At 38.5% G+C, this 23,152-nt stretch overlaps 2 protein-coding genes and 3 non-coding genes across 8 annotated transcripts; all 5 read left to right on the plus strand.

Annotated features, from left to right (window-relative positions):
- The first annotated feature begins 5,211 nt into the window (after positions 1–5,211).
- Positions 5,212–8,150, plus strand: rpl17 (ribosomal protein L17). Of its 2 annotated transcripts, none has more exons than XM_029427278.1 (7): positions 5,212–5,264; positions 5,694–5,743; positions 5,880–5,920; positions 6,858–6,992; positions 7,152–7,250; positions 7,732–7,923; positions 8,082–8,150. In XM_029427278.1, exons 2-7 carry the CDS (start codon positions 5,704–5,706, stop codon positions 8,127–8,129), a joined length of 555 nt encoding a protein of 184 aa, XP_029283138.1. In that variant the 5' UTR covers positions 5,212–5,264; positions 5,694–5,703; the 3' UTR covers positions 8,130–8,150. The 2 variants fall into 2 exon arrangements, with proteins under 2 accessions (XP_029283138.1, XP_029283137.1); XM_029427277.1 differs by lacking the exon at positions 5,212–5,264 and adding an exon at positions 6,023–6,061.
- Positions 7,028–7,090, plus strand: LOC115005456 (small nucleolar RNA SNORD58). Its single transcript, XR_003831950.1, has one exon. It is a non-coding gene; the product is annotated as a small nucleolar RNA SNORD58 (small nucleolar RNA).
- Positions 7,391–7,457, plus strand: LOC115005455 (small nucleolar RNA SNORD58). The gene has a single exon (XR_003831949.1). It is a non-coding gene; the product is annotated as a small nucleolar RNA SNORD58 (small nucleolar RNA).
- Positions 7,957–8,022, plus strand: LOC115005454 (small nucleolar RNA SNORD58). The gene has a single exon (XR_003831948.1). It is a non-coding gene; the product is annotated as a small nucleolar RNA SNORD58 (small nucleolar RNA).
- Positions 8,151–17,973: 9,823 nt separating the features above from the next.
- On the plus strand, positions 17,974–21,858 carry nkx6.1 (NK6 homeobox 1). Of its 3 annotated transcripts, XR_003831946.1 has the most exons (4): positions 17,974–19,448; positions 19,879–20,051; positions 21,180–21,572; positions 21,686–21,858. XR_003831946.1 is itself a non-coding variant. In XM_029427270.1 (3 exons), exons 1-3 carry the CDS (start codon positions 18,923–18,925, stop codon positions 21,429–21,431), a joined length of 951 nt encoding a protein of 316 aa, XP_029283130.1. In that variant the 5' UTR covers positions 17,974–18,922; the 3' UTR covers positions 21,432–21,858. The 3 variants fall into 3 exon arrangements, 2 of the variants coding, with proteins under 2 accessions (XP_029283130.1, XP_029283131.1); XM_029427270.1 differs by having other exon boundaries at positions 21,180–21,858; XM_029427271.1 differs by having other exon boundaries at positions 17,974–19,442; positions 21,180–21,858.
- The last annotated feature ends 1,294 nt before the right edge of the window (positions 21,859–23,152 follow it).

The following is a 23,152-nucleotide window of genomic DNA, read 5'->3' on the forward strand; positions in this document are numbered from 1 at the left end:
ACACGTCTACAGTCAGGAGTACACGTCTACAGTCAAGAGTACAGGTCTACAGTCAGGAGTACACGTCTACAGTCAGGAGTACACGTCTACAGTCAAGAGTACAGGTCTACAGTCAGGAGTACACGTCTACAGTCAGGAGTACAGGTCTACAGTCAGGGGTACAGGTCTACAGTCAAGAGTACAGGTCTACAGTCAGGAGTACATGTCTACAGTCAGGAGTACACGTCTACAGTCAAGAGTACAGGTCTACAGTCAAGAGTACAGGTCTACAGTCAGGTGTACAGGTCTACAGTCAGGAGTACACGTCTACAGTCAGGAGTACAGGTCTACAGTCAGGGGTACACGTCTACAGTCAGGGGTACAGGTCTCGGGTTTGATCGGCTGCTCTTCAGGCAGCTATGAAATGGTTAAAATCAGAAAGGCCAAATCTGATTATTTCCAAACTGAATCCACAAATAATCTAAATAATCCCCTAAAATTCTGGAAAATTATCAAATCAATAGCTGAAAATAAAAATGTGAGAGAGCTTCCAGTTTGTATTGTCAAAGACTCTCTTCAGGCAGAAATGTTTGTTTTAATGAACATTTTGTTCTGGTTCCTTGTTTGAGTCTCAGAACAAACAGGAGCCCTGGTCGCTCTGAAGGTCGTGTCTGGGGGGGGTCAACCCTTCACTCCAGTAACAGTCTCAGAGGTGCATAAAGAACATCAGCAGGTCCTGACAACCTGGAGCCATACTTTCTAAAGTTAGCAGCTGATTTCCTCGCCCTCAACTTATCTTTTCAGTCTGTCCCTGGAGACGAACAAAATTCCCCTTATTTGGAAATCAGCTTTTGTTCCCCCACTGATGAAAGGGCGTGACCCCCCTCTCCTCGACAAATACAGACCCATCTCCAAAGTGTTAAATAAAGTGCTGGAGTCTTTGGTCAGTCAACAACTAAAGGACTTTTTATCGACTAATAATATTTTATCTGACCTTCAATCTGGATTTATGAAGAAGCACAGCACAACAACAGCCGCCTTAAAAGTAGTAAATGATTTTATAACTTAGACAATCAAATCAAATGTATAGCCCAATATCACAAATTATACATTTGTCTCAGTGTGCTTTACAGACTGTAGAGGTTACGACACCCTCTGTCCTTAGACCCTCTGTCCTTAGGCCCTCTGTCCTTAGGCCCTCTGTCCTTAGGCCCTCTGTCCTTAGGCCCTCTGTCCTTAGACCCTCTATCCTTAGACCCTCTGTCCTTAGACCCTCTGTCCTTAGACCCTCGCATCGCACAAGGAAAAACTTCCTAAAAGAAACCCCATAATTAAAGGGGAAAAATGGAAGAAACCTCAGGGAGAGACTGAGGAGGGATCCCTCTCCCAGGACGGACAGACGTGCAATAGATGTTGTGTGTACAGGATAAACAACATAGTACAAATACAACATGTGACAGAAATGATGTTGTGTTGAAAAAGAGAAAGTTTGGATGAATCCAGGAAAATGTCAATAAGGCTTCCCGGTGTCCAGCAGGACCAGGGCAGCAGGCGCAGCCACAATTCCTGATCCTGACGTAAACTTTATCAGTGGCAACCTGCCACATGAGAGACAGACACTCTGGGGATGATGCCCCGGATGATGAGTTAGTAACATACATTTACATAAATGCATACAGATAGAGAGGGAGAAGAAGAGAGGGAGGGGAGGAGAGAGGAAGAGAAGGAAGAGAGCAGGGAGGTGTCCCCCGGCAGTCTAAGCCTATAGCAGCATAACTAGGGGCTGGTCCAGGGCAAACCTGAGCCAGCCCTAACTATAAGCTTTATCAAAAAGGAAAGTCTTTAGCCTACTCTTAAATGTGGAGAGTGTGTCTGCCTCCCGAACACAAACTGGAAGCTGGTTCCACTGGAGAGGAGCTTGATAGCTGAAGGCTCTGGCTCCCATTGTACTCTTAGAGACTCTAGGAACCACAAGTAACCCTGCAGTCTGGGAGCGTAATGCTCTAGTTGGTTTATAAGGTACTATGAGATCTTTAAGATATGCTGGAGCCTGACCATTAATTGCTTTGTAAGTCAGGAGAAGGATTTTGAATTCTATTCTGTATTTTACCGGGAGCCAGTGCAGAGCCTTAAGAGTCTTAAGCGACTTTTTGGGACAACCTGATAACAATGAGTTGCAGTAATCCAGCCTTGAAGTAACAAATGCATGGACTAGTTTTTCTGCAACATTTTGAGACAGGATGTTATTTTTGCAATGTTACGTAGATGAAAGAAGGCAGTCCTTGAGATTTGTTTTATGTGGGAGTTAAACGACAGATCTTGATCAAAGATGACGCCAAGATTCCTTACAGTGGTGCTGGAGGCCAAGTTAATGCCATCCAGAGCTTCTATGTCATTAGAAAATGCGTTTCGGAGGCGTTTAGGGCCAAGTATAATAACTTCAGTTTTGTCTGTGTTTAACATCAAGAAGTTGCAGGACATCAGAGTTTTTATGTCCTTAAGGCTTGAAGTTTAGCCAATTGATTGGTTTCATCTGGTTTAATTGATAGATATAATTGGGTATCATCCGCATAACAATGAAAGTTTACAGAGTGGTTCCTTATAATATTGCCCAAAGGAAGCATATATAAGGTGAATAGAATTGGTCCAAGTACAGAACCCTGCGGAACTCCAAGACTGACTTTGGCTGTCATGGAGGATTTATCGTTAACACGTACAAGCTGAGATCGCTCAGATAAATAGGACTTGAACCAGCTTAGTGCGGTTCCTTTTATGCCAACACAATGTTCCAGTCTCTGCAGTAGAATGTCCTGATCAACAGTGTGGAAAGCAGCACTGAGGTCTAACAAGACAAGAACAGAGACAAGTCCTTTGTCTGATGCCAATAGAAGGTCATTGGTAACTTTCACCAGTGCCGTCTCTGTGCTATGATGAACTCTAAATCCAGATTGAAAAACCTCAAATAAACTATTATGTAAAAAATCACACGGCTATTTTGCAACTGCTTTCTGCTCGGGCCCCACCGGGGGACAGCTAACAGGAGATACCTCTGGTCGGCCCGCACCGGCTATAGGGGGCTTGCTAACAGCTACATTTGCTAACCGCTGACTAGCCATGGTGCGGAGCCGCTCATCTATTCCTCTAAAACTCGCCTCCAACCCTGCGTATAAACTACATTTAATACACGTACCATTATCACTAAAGGAGGCCGAGCAATAGCTAAACATGAAACACACCGAGCAGCAGAGAGCAGAAGAGGAAGATGCCATCGCTAGCTGCCGAGCTGCAGCAGCTAACGTTAGCTGTTAGCTGCAGCAGCTAACGTTAGCTGTTAGCTGCAGCAGCTAACGTTAGCTGTTAGCTGCAGCAGCTAACGTTAGCTGTTAGCTGCAGCAGCTAACGTTAGCTGTTAGCTGCCGAGCTGCAGCAGCTAACGTTAGCTGTTAGCTGCAGCAGCTAACGTTAGCAGAGCCGAACGGAGCGTAAAGAATTGAGGATTTAGCGAGAGTCGCTAAGAGAAGGAGGATAAGGAGAGAGTTGTAAGTGCTTAGGAAGTACAAGTATAGGTTTAGATAGATGACAGGTAATTAGCCGATGTGATCAAGAATATAACAACATTAACTGGGTCAAGCTGGAGCTGCCGAAGTATGCTACCAGCAACACAGAAACATTAACAACCGGAAATGACGCGCTACCGTAAACACTGGAGAGGCGCTGCAGAGAACATTGTGCAGCACTTTTCATTGACTGAGGCTGTTGATACAGTGGATCTTACTGTCACAAAGACTCGACAGTATCTCTCAGGTCAGGCAGATCACAGTGTGTGGGGGCAGAAGGTATAACTTCTAGTTCTCTTAATGTATCCAAGGAAGCTCATGATGATCTCGAAAGCAAAAAACAAACACTTGAACCTCCCTCCTGTCACCACTTCACAGGGTTCTGAGATTGAATCTGTGTCTCAGTATAAATATCTTGTTATTATCATTGACGATTCTCTTTCTTTTAAACTTCACATTTTAGAACTTTTGAAAGAATTAAGAATAAAATGAGGTTTTTACTTTAGAAGTCCTGTCTTTCTTTGGAGGCCAGAAAGAGATGAGTCTCTGCAACGTCTCTGTGCTGGACGATGGAGATGTTGTTTATATGAATGCATCGTGTCAGTGCCTCAGCTCTCTGGATACCGTCGACCACGGGGCACTGAGACTCATAACCTCAAACCCTGACGCACCACTGCACCTTATATGTTCGTGTTGGATGGTCTTCCCTGACCACCCGTAGACTGAAACACAGCACATCCTTATTTATGAAGCTATTCTGGGTACTCTTCCACAATACCTAAGGATCTACATGAGTAGGAAATGTAGTGGACCGTATCGGCTTCGCTCCGAGGACTTGTTTCTTCTAACTGTTCCAGAAGTCCGTACAGAACTTGGGAACAGGACGTTTAGTTACGCTGCTCCGGCTGCAGAATGAGCTGAAGCTCAGAGAGCCGGTCTCTGTAACAGACTTAAAGCAACTCTTAAAGACACTGAAGCAGACCGCTGGGTCTGTAACTGTTTTCATTAATGTTGAGACTGTTTAATGTCTGTAACTGTGCTGCTGCCTCTCTTGACAAAGAGATTTTTAATCTCAATGAGACATATCCTGGTAAAATAAAGGTTATAAATAAAATAATTCATCTATTTTATTGTTTCCCATATTGTATTACATTTTAGAAATGTATATATTGTGCAAAACAACTCATATACTCATAAATAATGTTGACGGTAAAACTATTGTCACTTATTTTTTATGTAAATTAAACTTTATGAACTATTTTAAATTAAAAAAAATCTTATTAGTGAAATGTAATATTCAAAAAAGCAGAATTTCTAAATTAAATTTCGTCTTTTTAGTTGTTTTTGATTGAAAATTATTTTTTAAATCTCTTCTAATTTAACAAATAATAAATGAGATCAGAGTGTTCGTCTGAAAAGGTCTGTCACCAGAACTATATTTTCTATTATTATTATTATTATTATTATTATTATTATTATTGTTATTGTTATTGTTGTTAATGCTATTATTGTTTATTTATTTTACCTTCTGTTGTAGCTATAGTTTTATCTTTTTTACTAATAAAAATAGAATGTCTAATTGTTTGAACATTCTTGTATATAAATAAAATAAATAAAATACATCTCCTGTAACTCCCCTCCTGCCCGCTGGGGGGCGGCGGAGCTTAAAGGGGCAGAAGAAGAGCAGCGCTGTCCCCGACTCTTCCTCTTCCTTCCGCGGCCTCAGAGGTAAGACAACAGTCCCACACATCAAGACAAGAATCTGCGTTGAATCTTAACTAAATCTTCATCATCCGCCTTTTTCATCCTGCTGCATTTACTTAACAATGTTTATACACGTCGGATGATGTTAGATTTCTGAGTTTGGAGGCGGGAATACTGTTTTAATGTAGTATCTGAGGATGCCGGGTTGGTAGCTATCACGTTAGCGCTCCGCCATGTTGGCTCCGTCTGAACCAAACCTCTGTGTTAAAATCCTGAATTTTGTACAGTACATGTTCCATGTGTTGTATAATGTTAACTATCATTTCTGGGTAACTCGCGAGATGTTAGCATTTGTAATTAGTGCCGTACCTCGATCTGACGCTAGCAGGAGTCGTGGGGAACCCTTTTATCGATATTTATTTAAATTAAGTAATCTTTGTTCTGATCTTACAGATATCTGAAAATGGTCCGCTACTCTCTCGACCCCGAGAACCCGACTAAATGTGAGTAAAATGATGTAAAGTGGGTGTTCAGCAGCTAGCATGCTGTCTGTGATGGGTTAGGGTTAGAGAACCTCGAGCTGCTAAACGTGTCGCAGATATTAAATATATAAACAGGTTTATTTCTTCACTTTTGCAGCATGCAAGTCGAGGGGCTCCAACCTCCGGGTTCACTTCAAGGTAAGATTAATGTTTACTTAAAGACGAGTAGCTGTTTCATGAAGCATCTTCATATTTAAATGTAACTTACGGTTTCCTGAAGTCGTGTCTTTATATCTCCAGAAGCTGTATGTTCTGAAATATCACAATAACACAATACCAGTAAGAATAATCAGTATATGTATATATATATGTGTGTGTGTATGTGTGTGTGTGTATGTGTATATGTGTATATATATATATATATATATATATATATATATGTATATGTATATATATATATGTGTATATATATATATATATATATGTATATGTATATATATATATATATGTGTGTATATATATATATATGTATATATATGTATATATATGTATATATGTATGTATGTGTGTATATATATATATATATATATATGTATATATATGTATATATGTATGTATATATATATATATGTATATATATATATATATATGTATATGTATGTATGTGTATATATATATATATATGTATATGTATATGGTATGTATGAATGAATGAGTATATCAGCATGAACAACCTTCACATCTACAAAGGACCGGGGCAAACTGAAATTATAGATTTAGTTTGAGTTGACGTTTTTATTTCATCGCCTGGGACATTTCTTATCAGTTTCTTGTGTGTGTCTGCAGGTGTGTGTCTCTGCAGGTGTGTGTGTGTGTCTGCAGGTGTGTGTGTGTATATGTCTGCAGGTGTGTGTGTCTCTGCAGGTGTGTGTGTGTGTGTGTATATGTCTGCAGGTGTGTGAGTGAGATACTTCATACAGAGGACACAGTACTGAGACGGGTCGACACACGTTATCATCGTTTGTCTCGTTAACATCTGATTTGATGTAATGATGAAATGTGTTTGAATGTAAAACCTGCGGACTTCACGGTGAGCGCTGTAATTACGCCTGTGGACGCTTGTTTTTCTCACCAGAACACCCGTGAGACAGCCCAGGCCATCAAAGGCATGCACATCCGCAAGGCCAACAAGTACCTGCGGGACGTGGTCGTCAAGCACCAGTGTGTCCCGTTCCGCCGCTACAACGGCGGCGTGGGCCGCTGTGCTCAGGTGAGCGCCGAGTCAGAGACTTTACGGTTTAAACGCTGCCGTGATGATCCTAGGACACCTTTGTATTCAATATGAAACCAATCTTTACTCTGAGCAGCGCGCGCAGCACGCGCTGCGTCCTCAGCGGAGGCTCGTCTCTAACTATATTTGTGTTTTCAGGCCAAACAGTTCGGCTGGACTCAGGGCCGCTGGCCCAAGAAGAGCGCCGAGTTCCTGCTGCACATGCTGAAGAACGCTGAGAGCAACGCTGAGCTGAAGGTACGCCGCGCTGAACGAGCTGCACGCACGCTGACCTCAGCACCACCAGATTATTCATCTGACCACAGCCGCTCAATGAGGACGTTTAGATTCTGAACCGTCAGATTACGTTAGTAACACTTTAGAGTCCTGCGGGGGGGCTGCAGTGATGACCTTTTAGGACACCTTTGAATTCACCATGAAACTCAAACATTGAATCTGAGCACCCCCCCCCCCCCTCTGATACGTTCATAGTTCTGTTATAAAATGTTAAGTAGTGAAACGTCTTTAATGTTTCTGTAGAACGAACCTGGTAATATTTAATATAAACATTAAATATTAACATTACTTAGTATTTAATATAAACAATTAGATTTCTTTACAAACACTGAATATTTTATCTTTATATTTTGTCTCCTCGGTATGTACGCAGTAATGTTTCGTAATAATAATAATAATAATAATAATAATAATAATAATAATAACATCATGATGTGTTCAGGGTCTGGACGTGGACTCTCTGGTCATCGAGCACATCCAGGTGAACAAGGCTCCTAAGATGAGGCGGCGCACGTACCGCGCTCACGGTCGCATCAACCCGTACATGAGCTCCCCGTGTCACATCGAGATGATCCTCACGGAGAAGGAACAGATCGTCCCCAAACCGGAGGAGGAGGTGACCCAGAAGAAGAAGGTACGTGTGTGTTTGTTGGGGGGGGGTGTTCTGCTGCACTGATGACATCTTAGGACACCTTTGAATGAACAGTGAAACCAAACGTTGATGCTGAGCGGCAGGTGGTGCAGCGCTCAGCTTCCTGTCTGAGGATCCGCCTGACTGTGTTTGTTCTGCAGGTTTCACAGAAGAAGCTGAAGAAGCAGAAGCTGATGGCACGCGAGTGACAATAAAGCCCTCAACACGCACACCGTCTCCGTCTTTATGTTCATGTTTCAAGCGTGCAGATTTACCTGGAGAGAAAATAAACGTGAGAATGTTGGAATACTTAAACATTATAAAATGTGACATTACTGTGAGCTAAAGGGAAATCTGTCCTGCACGCCGTACACCGCTTTAATCTGTAGAAATGTCTTTACATTAAGGACCGGCTACAGTCTGGACCAGCTGTCAAATATTAAAGTAAAATGTGAAGTAGAAATACACAAAGTATATAAGTGCCTAAAGATTGCAACAATACAAAGTAAATGTACTTAATACTGAACTGTTTGGAGGTACTTTCACTGCATCACTATTGTGATGAGTAACCATTTGTATTATATATTATATTATACTGTGTAGTACACATTCTGCAGAAGGAGTACTTCAAGGTTTATGTATATTTCTACACTGATGTCACTTTTACTTTAGTAAATTATACTTCAGTACTGAAGAAAAGAATATAAAAAAACTGCAAGAAAATTATAATTACATCAATAATTCAAAATAAGAGTCCTTTGTGAAACGGGCTCTTTCAAGGCTTTTCAAAATAAGAGCCTCCTTTGTGGAGGTCTGAAAGTTGCAACATGTTGCAGAGAAACTTCTCACAAGTGTCCCGTGTTTATCTTTTATTTATATATATATATATATTTAAATATATATATATATATATATATATATATATCTATATATATATATATATATATATATATATATATATATATATATATATATATATATATTTATATTAGTAATATGCTGAATTTAACTGAGTAAAGTTAAAAGTAGTTATTGGGCAGCGCATCCTTTTCACAAAGTTATATATATAAACATTTGTGACAGTAACTAAGTACTTTTACTCGAGTACTTTAATTTAGTGCATTCTGGAGGCTCTTTTCTTTGGGGTTAGTATTTTCTGTTCATACTTCTCCGCTGCATCTCACCTAATGTACTTACTGCGTTTATCTTTACAGATTAAGACAGTTTATAAAATGTTTTTTTTATAAATTAATCTTCCGAACAATATAAATGCAGAGATTATTACTCAATTAGAACAGAAATATTCAATCATACTTTTCCTAAATACAGTTTTTAAAGCTACTGCACCAGAATATTAGTACACGTCAAGTAGTTTTATTTACAGTTTAGCATCTTTAGATAACTCGCATTAAACTTGAGGGGACTTCAGATTAAACTAAAAAATATAATATATATATATAATATATATGTAATATAATATATATATATATAATATATATATATATATATACATTAATATATATATATAATATATATATATATATATATATATTATACATGTATATTAGACATATATACTATATATATATATATATTATATATATATATTATACATATATATATATGTATAATAATATTATAATATATAATATGTATATTGTATAATATACTGTATATATATATATATATATACATTATATATATATATTATACATACATATATTTCATATATATTATATTGTATATAATATATATATATATATTATATATGTATTATATATATCTATATATATATATATATCTATATCTATATATATCTATTTATTTCTCTTATATATATAGATATAATTATCTATCTTATCTTATTTCATATTCTCTATATGTATCTATATTATATCATCTCTTTACTCTATATATCTACATATTATACATATATATATTATATTTTTAGTTTAATCTGAAGTCCCTCAAGTTTAATGCGAGTTATCTAAAGATGCTGAACTGTAAATAAAACTACTTGACGTGTACTAATATTCTGGTGCAGTAGCTTTAAAAACTGTATTTAGGAAAAGTATGATTGAATATTTCTGTTCTAATTGCTTAATTGAGTAATAATCTCTGCATTTATATTGTTCGGAAGATTAATTTATAAAAAAAACATTTTATAAACTGTCTTAATCTGTAAAGATAAACGCAGTAAGTACATTAGTGTGAGATGCAGCGGAGAAGTATGAACAGAAAATACTAACCCCAAAGTAATTATATAATAATAACTCAAATCATAAAATAATTATAATTATAAAACCTTAATAACTCTAATAATAAAATAAAATAATTATAATAATAAAACTAAATAACTCTAATAATAAAATAAAAATAATTATAATAATGAAACTAAATAACTCTAATCATAAAATAATTATAATAATAAAACCTTAATAACTCTAATAATAAAATAATTATCATAAAACTAAATAACTCTAATAATAAAAATAAATAACTCTAGTAATAAAATAAAATAATTATAATAATAAAACCTTAACTCTAATAACAAAACTAAATAATTAAAATAATAAAACTAAATAACTAAATAATAAAACTAAATAATTCAAATAATAAAACTAAATAACTCTAATAATAAAATAAAATAATTATAATAATAAAACCTTAATAACTCTAATAATAAAACTAAATAACTAAATAATAAAACTAAATAACTCTAATAATAAAACTAAATAATTCTAATAATAAAATAAAATAATTATAATAATAAAACCTTAATAACTCTAATAATAAAACTAAATAACTCTAATAATAAAACTAAATAATTCTAATAATAAAATAAAATAATTCTAATAATAAAACCTTAACTCAAATAATGAAACTAAATAACTTTAATAATAAAATAAAATAATTATAATAATAAAACTAAATAATTATAATAATAAGACTAAATAACTAAATAATAAAATTTAATAATTCAAATAATAAAACTAAATAACTCTAATAATAAAACTAAATAACTCTAATAATAAAATAAAATAATTCTAATAATAAAACTGAATAACTAAATAATAAAACTAAATAATTCAAATAATAAAATGTAATAATTCAAATAATAAAATGAAATAACTCTCATAATAAAAATAAAATAATTATAATAATAAAACTAAATAACTCCAATAATAAAACTAAATAATTCAAATAATAAAATGTAATAATTCAAATAATAAAATGAAATAACTCTAATAATAAAAATAAAATAATTATAATAATAATAAAACTAAATAACTCTAATAATAAAATAATTATAATAATAAAACTTTAATAACTCTAATAATAAAATAAAATAATTATAATAAAACTAAATAACTCTAATAATAAAACTAAATAATTCAAATTATAAAACTAAATAACTCTAATAATAAAACTACATAACTCTAATAATAAAATAATTATAATAATAAAACTTTAATAACTCTAATAATAAAATAAAATAATTATAATAATAAAACTAAATAACTCTAATAATAAAACAAAATAATTCAAATTATAAAACAAAATAACTCTAATAATAAAACTACATAACTCTAATAATAAAATAAAATAATTATAATAATAAAACTACATAACTCTAATAATAACTAACACAAACTGTGAAAGAGTTAAAGTTAAGAGTAAAACACGGCCACACCATGGTGACGACCTGTCAATCACAGGTAGCCCCGCCCTAAAGAGACGCTACTTTATCCTCTATTTTAAATGTTTCCATAAGTTACTAAATGAACATCATGTTGAAGAAGACTTGAAACTACAAATTGAGACATAAACTCATCAGGAAAATGTTACTGAGGAAATAAATCAAGAGAGAAGAAGAAACATTTTCTCATAGACTTCTATACAACCAGAGGAGTATCCTGCTGGATGTTACAGAGGAGTCTCCTGCTGGATGTTACAGAGGAGTCTCCTGCTGCTGGATGTTACAGAGGAGTCTCCTGCTGGATGTTACAGAGGAGTCTCCTGCTGCTGGATGTTACAGAGGAGTCTCCTGCTGGATGTTACAGAGGAGTCTCCTCCTGCTGAATGTTACAGAGGAGTCTCCTCCTGCTGGATGTTACAGAGGAGTCTCCTCTTACTGGATGTTACAGAGGAGTCTCCTCCTGCTGGATGTTACAGAGGAGTCTCCTGCTGGATGTTACAGAGGAGTCTCCTGCTGGATGTTACAGAGGAGTCTCCTCCTGCTGGATGTTACAGAGGAGTCTCCTGCTGCTGGATGTTACAGAGGAGTCTCCTCCTGCTGGATGTTACAGAGGAGTCTCCTCTTACTGGATGTTACAGAGGAGTCTCCTGCTGCTGGATGTTACAGAGGAGTCTCCTGCTGCTGGATGTTACAGAGGAGTCTCCTGCTGGATGTTACAGAGGAGTCTCCTGCTGCTGGATGTTACAGAGGAGTCTCCTCCTGCTGGATGTTACAGAGGAGTCTCCTGCTGCTGGATGTTACAGAGGAGTCTCCTGCTGGATGTTACAGAGGAGTCTCCTGCTGCTGGATGTTACAGAGGAGTCTCCTCCTGCTGGATGTTACAGAGGAGTCTCCTGCTGCTGGATGTTACAGAGGAGTCTCCTGCGGATGTTACAGAGGAGTCTCCTGCTGCTGGATGTTACAGAGGAGTCTCCTGCTGGATGTTACAGAGGAGTCTCCTGCTGCTGGATGTTACAGAGGAGTCTCCTGCTGCTGGATGTTACAGAGGAGTCTCCTGCTGCTGGATGTTACAGAGGAGTCTCCTGCTGGATGTTACAGAGGAGTCTCCTGCTGCTGGATGTTACAGAGGAGTCTCCTCCTGCTGGATGTTACAGAGGAGTCTCCTGCTGCTGGATGTTACAGAGGAGTCTCCTCCTGCTGGATGTTACAGAGGAGTCTCCTCCTGCTGGATGTTACAGAGGAGTCTCCTGCTGCTGGATGTTACAGAGGAGTCTCCTGCTGCTGGATGTTACAGAGGAGTCTCCTGCTGCTGGATGTTACAGAGGAGTCTCTCTGCTGGATGTTACAGAGGAGTCTCCTGCTGGATGTTACAGAGGAGTCTCCTGCTGGATGTTACAGAGGAGTCTCCTCCTGCTGGATGTTACAGAGGAGTCTCCTGCTGCTGGATGTTACAGAGGAGTCTCCTCCTGCTGGATGTTACAGAGGAGTCTCCTCTTACTGGATGTTACAGAGGAGTCTCCTGCTGCTGGATGTTACAGAGGAGTCTCCTGCTGCTGGATGTTACAGAGGAGTCTCCTGCTGCTGGATGTTACAGAGGAGTCTCCTCTGCTGGATGTTACAGAGGAGTCTCCTGCTGCTGGATGTTACAGAGGAGTCTCCCTGCTGGATGTTACAGAGGAGTCTCCTGCTGCTGGATGTTACAGAGGAGTCTCCTCCTGCTGGATGTTACAGAGGAGTCTCCTGCTGCTGGATGTTACAGAGGAGTCTCCTGCTGCTGGATGTTACAGAGGAGTCTCCTGCTGGATGTTACAGAGGAGTCTCCTGCTGCTGGATGTTACAGAGGAGTCTCCTGCTGCTGGATGTTACAGAGGAGTCTCCTGCTGCTGGATGTTACAGAGGAGTCTCCTGCTGGATGTTACAGAGGAGTCTCCTGCTGCTGGATGTTACAGAGGAGTCTCCTCCTGCTGGATGTTACAGAGGAGTCTCCTGCTGCTGGATGTTACAGAGGAGTCTCCTCCTGCTGGATGTTACGAGGAGTCTCCTGCTGCTGGATGTTACAGAGGAGTCTCCTGCTGCTGGATGTTACAGAGGAGTCTCCTCCTGCTGGATGTTACAGAGGAGTCTCCTCCTGCTGGATGTTACAGAGGAGTCTCCTCCTGCTGGATGTTACAGAGGAGTCTCCTGCTGCTGGATGTTACAGAGGAGTCTCCTGCTGCTGGATGTTACAGAGGAGTCTCCTGCTGGATGTTACAGAGGAGTCTCCTGCTGCTGGATGTTACAGAGGAGTCTCCTCCTGCTGGATGTTACAGAGGAGTCTCCTGCTGCTGGATGTTACAGAGGAGTCTCCTCCTGCTGGATGTTACAGAGGAGTCTCCTGCTGGATGTTACAGAGGAGTCTCCTGCTGCTGGATGTTACAGAGGAGTCTCCTGCTGGATGTTACAGAGGAGTCTCCTGCTGCTGGATGTTACAGAGGAGTCTCCTGCTGGATGTTACAGAGGAGTCTCCTGCTGGATGTTACAGAGGAGTCTCCTGCTGCTGGATGTTACAGAGGAGTCTCCTCCTGCTGGATGTTACAGAGGAGGTCTCCTCCTGCTGGATGTTACAGAGGAGTCTCCTCTTACTGGATGTTACAGAGGAGTCTCCTGCTGCTGGATGTTACAGAGGAGTCTCCTGCTGCTGGATGTTACAGAGGAGTCTCCTCCTGCTGGATGTTACAGAGGAGTCTCCTCTTACTGGATGTTACAGAGGAGTCTCCTCCTGCTGGATGTTACAGAGGAGTCTCCTCCTGCTGGATGTTACAGAGGAGTCTCCTCCTGCTGGATGTTACAGAGGAGTCTCCTCCTGCTGGATGTTACAGAGGAGTCTCCTCCTGCTGGATGTTACAGAGGAGTCTCCTCCTGCTGGATGTTACAGAGGAGTCTCCCCCTAATGGATGTTACAGAGGAGTCTCCTGCTGCTGGATGTTACAGAGGAGTCTCCTCTTACTGGATGTTACAGAGGAGTCTCCTGCTGCTGGATGTTACAGAGGAGTCTCCTGCTGCTGGATGTTACAGAGGAGTCTCCTCCTGCTGGATGTTACAGAGGAGTCTCCTGCTGGATGTTACAGAGGAGTCTCCTCCTGCTGGATGTTACAGAGGAGTCTCCTCCTGCTGGATGTTACAGAGGAGTCTCCTGCTGCTGGATGTTACAGAGGAGTCTCCTCCTGCTGGATGTTACAGATGAGTCTCCTCCTGCTGGATGTTACAGATGAGTCTCCTCCTGCTGGATGTTACAGAGGAGTCTCCTGCTGGATGTTACAGAGGAGTCTCCTCCTGCTGGATGTTACAGAGGAGTCTCCTGCTGGATGTTACAGAGGAGTCTCCTCCTGCTGGATGTTACAGATTATGTCTCCTCCTGCTGGATGTTACAGAGGAGTCTCCTCCTGCTGGATGTTACAGAGGAGTCTCCTGTTGGATGTTACAGAGGAGTCTCCTGCTGGATGTTACAGAGGAGTCTCCTGCTGGATGTTACAGAGGAGTCTCCTGTTGGATGTTACAGAGGAGTCTCCTGCTGGATGTTACAGAGGAGTCTCCTGCTGGATGTTACAGAGGAGTCTCCTGCTGGATGTTACAGAGGAGTCTCCTCCTGCTGGATGTTACAGAGGAGTCTCCTGCTGGATGTTACAGAGGAGTCTCCTGTTGGATGTTACAGAGGAACAGCATTAAGAAACTTCTGCACTAGGGTCATGTTTCCGACCGGAGGTCGCTGACCATCCTGCATCTGTTCACGTGCACGAGCATGGATTTTATATGCACAGGTTTTGAAACTAGTTCATTTTAATCTGTGTGAACTGAACTTTGGGATAGTTTATGAACGATTACCGAGACTTTCGACACGACGACCTCTAAGGTTAGGGTCACCTAGCTGCCGAACTAGCTCAACCCCTAATGAGCTAATATGTTTGCATGTTTCCTGCCGGCTGACCACAGACGACCTTACAGACGCACTGACTATGTTTACCAGCATAAAATATTCAGCTTTCTGCATTTATTTGGAAGACTTTAAATTAATATTCCTGTTTACATGTAGCGTGCGTACTCCGACTAGCCCCAACTAACTCTGACTAACTCAGACTAACTCCTACTAACTCTGACTAACTCAGACTAACTCCTACTAACTCAGACTAACTCAGACTAACTCCTACTAACTCCTACTAACTCTGACTAACTCAAACTAAGTCCGACTAACTCAGACTAACTCAGACTAACTCCTACTAACTCCTACTAACTCTGACTAACTCAAACTAACTCCTACTAACTCAGACTAACTCAGACTAACTCCTACTAACTCCTACTAACTCTGACTAACTCAAACTAACTCAGACTAACTCCTACTAACTCTGACTAACTCAAACTAAGTCCGACTAACTCCGACTAACTCCGACTAACTCAGACTAACTCAGACTAACTCCTACTAACTCAGACTAACTCAGACTAAGTCAGACTAAGTCAGACTAATTCCGACTAACTCTGACTAACGCTGACTAACTCAGACTAATTCTGACTAACTCTGACTAACTCCTAACTCCTACTAACTCCGACTAACTCAGACTAATTCCGACTAACGCTGACTAACTCCTACTAACTCTGACTAACTCTGACTAACTCTGACTAACTCTGACTAACTCTGACTAACTCTGACTCACTCAGACTAACTCCGACTAACGCTGACTAACTCCTACTAACTCTGACTAACTCTGACTAACTCAGACTCACTCAGACTAACTCCGACTAACGCTGACTAACTCCTACTAACTCTGACTAACTCTGACTAACTCTGACTAACTCAGACTCACTCAGACTAACTCCGACTAACTCTGACTAACTCCGACTAACTCCGATCAATTAGTGTAAAACGCCCCTGAAGTGTGTCTTATGGCCTAAAATAACATAAAAATATAAAAACCTTTTGATATCCAAGTCTCATAATGTTACTTCTTGCGACATAGAATTGAAAATAATTATAAAATTAAGATAAATATTGAGATTCACATTGAAAGTTATTATTCAAAAAACGTATTTTTCTAATATTCATAAAGATATCCAATCAAATCAAATGTATTGATATAGCCCGATATCACAAATTATACATTTGTCTCAGTGTTTACAGACTGTACAGGTTACGACACCCTCTGTCCTCAGACCCTCTGTCCTTAGACCCTCTGTCCTTACACCCTCTGTCCTTACACCCTCTGTCTTTAGACCCTCTGTCCTCAGACCCTCTGTCCTCAGACCCTCTGTCCTCAGACCCTCTGTCCTTAGACCCTCTGTCCTCAGACCCTCTGTCCTTAGACCCTCTGTCCTCAGACCCTCTGTCCTCAGACCCTCTGTCCTCAGACCCTCTGTCCTCAGACCCTCTGTCCTCAGACCCTCTGTCTTTAGACCCTCTGTCTTTAGACCCTCTGTCTTTAGACCCTCTGTCCTCAGACCGTCCTCAGACCCTCTGTCCTTAGACCCTCTGTCCTCAGACCCTCTGTCCTTAGACCCTCTGTCCTCAGACCCTCTGTCCTCACACCCTCTGTCCTCAGACCCTCTGTCCTTAGACCCTCTGTCCTCAGACCCTCTGTCCTTAGACCCTCTGTCCTCAGACCCTCTGTCCTCAGACCCTCTGTCCTCAGACCCTCTGTCCTTAGACCCTCTGTCCTCAGACCCTCTGTCCTTAGACCCTCTGTCCTTAGACCCTCTGTCCTCAGACCCTCTGTCCTCAGACCCTCGCATCACACAAGGGAAAACTTCCTTAAAGAAATCCCATAAAGTTAAATTAGAAGTTTATTTCTGCTGAAGGGCGCCCCCTACTGGTTAGAATATAAATGCATCTAAAGTTACATGTTTATCTACAGTCTGAGTTTTTTTTAATGTTTATAAATAAAAAAAGACAAAAATATTATATTTTTATTATATTTTCTTATATAAAAATATTTTCTTATATTTCGATGAAAGGACAGAAAGTCAACGTATACGCTGATGATGCATCTTGTTTCTTTAAAGGTTGAATATTAATGAAGAATAAACATTCATTTAAATTACTTTAGAAGTAAAAACATATTAAAGTAATTGGTCATTTTAGTTTAAGACCTAAAACCTCATTAAAGTCCTAATATTCAAATTACTTTGAACTTTTAATAATTTATTCACTTATATTATTATTATTATTATTATTATTATTATTATTATTATTATTATTATTATTATATATAATTTAACACATTAGTTTTAATAACATTTCATCTCTACAACACTTTCTCATTAGAAAAACATTTGCTCATGACAATAAATAAAATACATTGTGATAATGAACAATAACAATAAATTAGATTAAACAAATAAATAAAATATGTTATTTGAAAACAATGATAAATATAAGAATTAATTAATTAATACAAAACAGTTATAATTATAGTATTAATAACAATACCATTACTTCTTTTGTTTCATATTGTAAAATATAATTTTCAAAAATATCAAAACTTGTGATGCTTCTTTTAAATAAAAAAACATAATGTTAAAAGATACTACAAGAACATTCTTTAAATAAATACATAAAGTAATCAATTAAAACGATAATCATCCAAAATAACAAGACATGTGATGTTTAATACAAACAGAAATCAAAAGACACAAGAAGAACACTCTTTATGTTAATCAATACAAATAAATGATTACATAAATACAAATATAATAATTAAAGCGATAATAATCACAATAATAAATTAATACAGTTTTAAAAAGCATAATTTTCCAAAATAACAAGACACGTGATGTTTCCTATAAACAAACAAATCAAAAGACACAAACAAACATTAACAAACAAAAGAAAACAGTAATCGATAATAAGAATAATAGTATTTATTCTGTAACACAAGCGGACTTATCCACATTCTTCTTTTACACAAATCCATTTAAAATCTAATATGTTTTGTTATTATTTATTTATTATTAGTTCATCCAGCGAACCAGAGCCGAGCTGCTGAGCCAATCAGGAGGCTTCTTAAGTCCAGTCGGCTCCACGTCACGGGCCGGTCAGCCAATAAGTGCAGAGCCCCCCCAGCTGTGCTGTCCCCTCTAAAGTTTGCTCTGAGAGCTAATAGACACGAGAGATGATCATGTTTTATTATCTCTCCGCCGCCCCGCACAGCCCGCACAGCCCGCAGCCGCTCAGCACTTTGTTTCTGTGACTTTCACCCTCTGGATTCTGCGGGCCTGAGATGGACTTTGGAGCGGGTTCTGGTTTAGTTGTTTTCTGGCCCTAAAGACCCGGTAGTAATGTTAGCGGTGGGTCCGATGGACGGGTCCCGACAGAGCGCCTTCCTCCTCAGCACCCCCCCTCTAGCAGCTCTGCACAGCATGACCGAGATGAAGACCCCACTGTACTCGGCGTACCCGCTGTCCTCCACCTCCCCGGCCACCACCTCCCCGAACCCGGGCGGCATGGCCGTGTCCTCCCCGGGCATGAAGAGCTCCGCGGCTGGGCTCGGCTCCCCGCAGCTCTGCTCCTCCGCCACCCCTCACGGAATTAACGACATCCTCAGCCGGCCCCCCGCGGCCATCGCAGCGGCCGCCGCCGCCTCCTCCTCGGCGGGGATTTTTTCGGGGCTTCCCCGGTTCAGCAGCCTCAGCCCGCCACCGCCTCCCGGACTTTACTTCAGCCCCGGCGCCGCCGCGGCGGTGGCTGTGGCCCGGTACCCGAAGCCCCTGGCGGACCTCCCGGGCAGGACGCCGATCTTCTGGCCGGGAGTCATGCAGAGCCCGCACTGGAGGGACGCGCGGTTCGCGTGTTCGCCCCGTGAGTGTAAATATTCCTCTTTAATTCTTCTCTAATTATCTTATTATTATTATTATTATTATTATTATTATTATTATTATTATATATATAATATATATATATATATATATATATATATATATATAGATATATATATATCTATATATAGATATAGATATATATATCTATATATATATATATATGTATGTATATATAGATATATATATATAGATATCTCTATATATATATATATATATATATATATATATATACAGGCCTGTTGGATTTATTCTGCGTGCAAACTGCATGTTTTAATTGTCTTTATCCCGCGCGCTCCTCAGTGGTTTTATAAAAGATGTCTTTTTATTCCTCATGCTCTGAAATTGTTTTATAAATTGTGTTTAATATGAATATAATTGTCTTAATATTTGGGGTTTACGCTCTGTTGTACTTTCAGATCATAACTCCGTGTTGCTGGACAAAGATGGGAAAAGGAAACACACCAGACCCACGTTCTCTGGTCAGCAGATCTTCGCTCTGGAAAAGACTTTTGAACAAACTAAATATCTGGCGGGGCCGGAGAGAGCGCGGCTGGCTTACTCTCTGGGCATGACGGAGAGCCAAGTGAAGGTGAGAGAACAACTCACGAACATCTAAAATAATCTTCCCTTAATGCATTTAAAATCAGTTTTCTGCACATTTTAAAGTCTCACTTTAAACATTTAGCATCAACCGTTAATTTAATTATTTCGATGTTTTGTCTCCGCTTTTATTTATTTTCATTTAGGCTGAAATGTAATTTAATGCACGAGGCCTTTGTATTATTTGTTAATGCTTTTATCCTCCAAAAAGAGCTCCCATAATGCATCACATTTATTTATTTTAGCACATTTTATTGCATATTTTCCATGGAATTCGCTAGAAATCAATTTCTATTATTAATGTAGTACAACCTAAATATTTCTAACTATATTTGTTTTAATGAAGTACAATTCCCAAGCTCTATTTCTGCAGCATGAAATATAAAATCTAGTTTTACTTTTAATTGTTTTAAGCCTCCAGAGCTTTTAGAACATAAAGCATGAGAAAAGTGAACGGACCTCTGCATGTGCGTTAACGAGCTGTGGCACAGCAGCATCACGTTTAACATCATATTAATATAAGTGAACGGAGATGTGTGTGTGTGTGTGTGTGTGTGTGTGTGTGTGTGTGTGTGTGTGTGTGTGTGTGTGTGTGTGTGTGTGTTAATCAGGCTTTCTGCAGAATTAAATATACGAAGCTTTTTATTTGATTTAGTTTCAGTTTGAAGATGTTTCAGAGCTTTCGTGAGATAAATCATGAGAAAAGTGAACGGACTTCTGCATCATGTGTGTGTGTGTGATTGTGTTTGTGTGCGTGTGATCGTGTTTGTGTGCGTGTGATTGTGTTTGTGTGTGTGTGATTGTGTTTGTGTGTGTGTGATTGTGTTTGTGTGCGTGTGATTGTGTTTGTGTGTGTGTGATTGTGTTTGTGTGTGTGTGATTGTGTTTGTGTGTGTGTGATTGTGTTTGTGTGTGTGTGATTGTGTTTGTGTGTGTGTGATGCTCAAGTTCGGTTTATGCGGCGTGAAATATAAAATCAAAGCTTTTTATTTTCTTAATCCTGCAGAGTTTGTAGATATTATAAATCATGAGAAAACTTCTGACTTCTGCATCGCGTGTGTGTGTGTGTGTGTGTGTGTGTGTGTGTGTGTGTGTGTGTGTGTGTGTGTGTGTGCAGGTTTGGTTCCAGAACAGACGGACTAAATGGAGGAAAAAGCACGCGGCGGAGATGGCCACCGCGAAGAAGAAGCAGGACTCGGAGACGGAGCGGCTGAAGGGGACGTCGGACAACGAAGAAGAAGATGACGACTACAACAAGCCGCTGGACCCGAACTCTGACGACGAGAAGCTCACACAGCTGCTGCTGAAGAAGCACAAGCCGGGCGCCGCGCTGCTGCAGCTGCACACGTCGGACAACGACAGCTCGTAATTCTGCAGCTGCTTCTTTGTTTTTGTGGGAAATGACACGAACTCACGGAGTCGAAACATTTCAACATTTCCTCTCTTTTGCACGCGGATGGAGGACTTCCGGTCGGGACATTCTGCAGAACAGAAACTTGTAAATAGAAACGTGAGTTGTATCCAATAGAAATTATCCTGCTGTGAATCTTTAATGTGTAAAAAAAACCCAGATTTTTTTTGTACAGCTGAAAACACTTTTATTTCGTTTTGTATTCACTGCAGACACACAAAAAACAACTTCAAAGGGTCCATGAAGGCCTCTTGATTCGCCCCTGAACGCACCACTCGCACCTGTACATACAGCCGAATATTCCCTCACATTGTTATTTATGTCTGCAGTTGTATCATGAGGCTCATAATGTAATGCACTTTTATTTAATAAAAACTCAAATGTTTGCTTGTTGTTGTCACCCGGAACATATTAATAACACACGTGTCTAATTAATTAATCAATCAACTCATTAATCAATTCATTAATTAACGGCGGAACAGTCGATTTATCATCTGATTTAATCGAATATTCTAATTAATATTAATTGTTTAACCTTTTGATTTCTGCTGCGATGCTGCTGTTGAATATATTCATATTGTTATTATTGCTAGCATTATTATTACTATTGTTGTTATTGTTATTATTACTATTGTTATTATTATTATTATTATTATGGGACTTAGTTGTGTTTTATGTGATTTTCTTTGGAGATAAATTCAAACTTTTAAATATATCTGAGAAGATTTTAAAGAACGATTTTTTTAATGAGCTTTATATAAAACAGACATTATATTGTCCTATTATTATTATTATTATTGTTATTATTATTGTTGTTATGGGACTTTCTGCTAAGGTCATTTCAGGCCTTTAGTTGTGTTTATTCTTCTTTTTATTTTTAGATAAATCTGAACTTTTAAACATTTCTGAGATGATTTTAATGAACTATAAAAAGCTGAATTATTTTTCAATGATCTTTATATAAAACAGAGAAATGTAATTTATTAACACTGAACTGAGTGTTGTATAATAATAATAATAATAATAATAATAATAATAATAATAATAATAATAATGAAAGAATAAAGTATTAAAGCTGTTTAAAGATTTATTTTAATGTCTTTTCCACAGAAAAATATTCACAAGTGCAAAATTAACCAATTTATTTCCTTCTTCATTAAAACCCAACGTGTAGAAATATTTTATTTTTCACTTTAAAGAAAACTGGAAAAAACACAAGTGAGCAGAAATCCTTGTTAGAATAACGAAATGTTTAAAATCTTGTACGAACAAATATTTCTTTACTTTCTTTGTGTAAAAGTAATTTACATAGAAACGTAAAGTAAACAAACTAATACAAAAACACTGCTGCATTAATTCTGCCAGAATATACTTTATAATCTACAATCACACACTGATAATAACACGATGCATGTTTTACTCTTTGTGTTTCTTCGCTTTATTCACTAAACCACAACAATCATTTTCATATTTGTAAAATTAACCGATTTATTTCCTTGAAATCTAAATATTTATATTCTTGTTGTGAAAAGATTAAAGTTTTGCACACATAAATGAAATCCTTCATGTTTTTATGTCACATGAACATTTGTTTCACAGACTCTGATGTACAATTTAAACATCATTTAAATGATAATATTCTTTGTTTTACAGCTGGAGATTAGTTTATAATCATCTTT

This window comes from Cottoperca gobio, unplaced genomic scaffold, assembly GCF_900634415.1.
Source record: "Cottoperca gobio unplaced genomic scaffold, fCotGob3.1 fCotGob3_306arrow_ctg1, whole genome shotgun sequence".
Taxonomy (NCBI): domain Eukaryota; kingdom Metazoa; phylum Chordata; class Actinopteri; order Perciformes; family Bovichtidae; genus Cottoperca; species Cottoperca gobio.

Coding starts and splice junctions, on each gene's coding strand:
- rpl17 (XM_029427277.1), top strand. CDS start 5,704: ATGGTCCGCTACTCTCTCGACCCCGAGAACCCGACTAAAT. Junction 7,251..7,731: donor AGAGCAACGCTGAGCTGAAG/GTACGCCGCGCT, acceptor TGATGTGTTCAG/GGTCTGGACGTGGACTCTCT. Junction 7,924..8,081: donor AGGTGACCCAGAAGAAGAAG/GTACGTGTGTGT, acceptor TTTGTTCTGCAG/GTTTCACAGAAGAAGCTGAA.
- nkx6.1 (XM_029427270.1), top strand. CDS start 18,923: ATGTTAGCGGTGGGTCCGATGGACGGGTCCCGACAGAGCGCCTTCCTC. Junction 19,449..19,878: donor CGCGTGTTCGCCCCGTGAGT/GTAAATATTCCT, acceptor TTGTACTTTCAG/ATCATAACTCCGTGTTGCTG. Junction 20,052..21,179: donor TGACGGAGAGCCAAGTGAAG/GTGAGAGAACAA, acceptor GTGTGTGTGCAG/GTTTGGTTCCAGAACAGACG.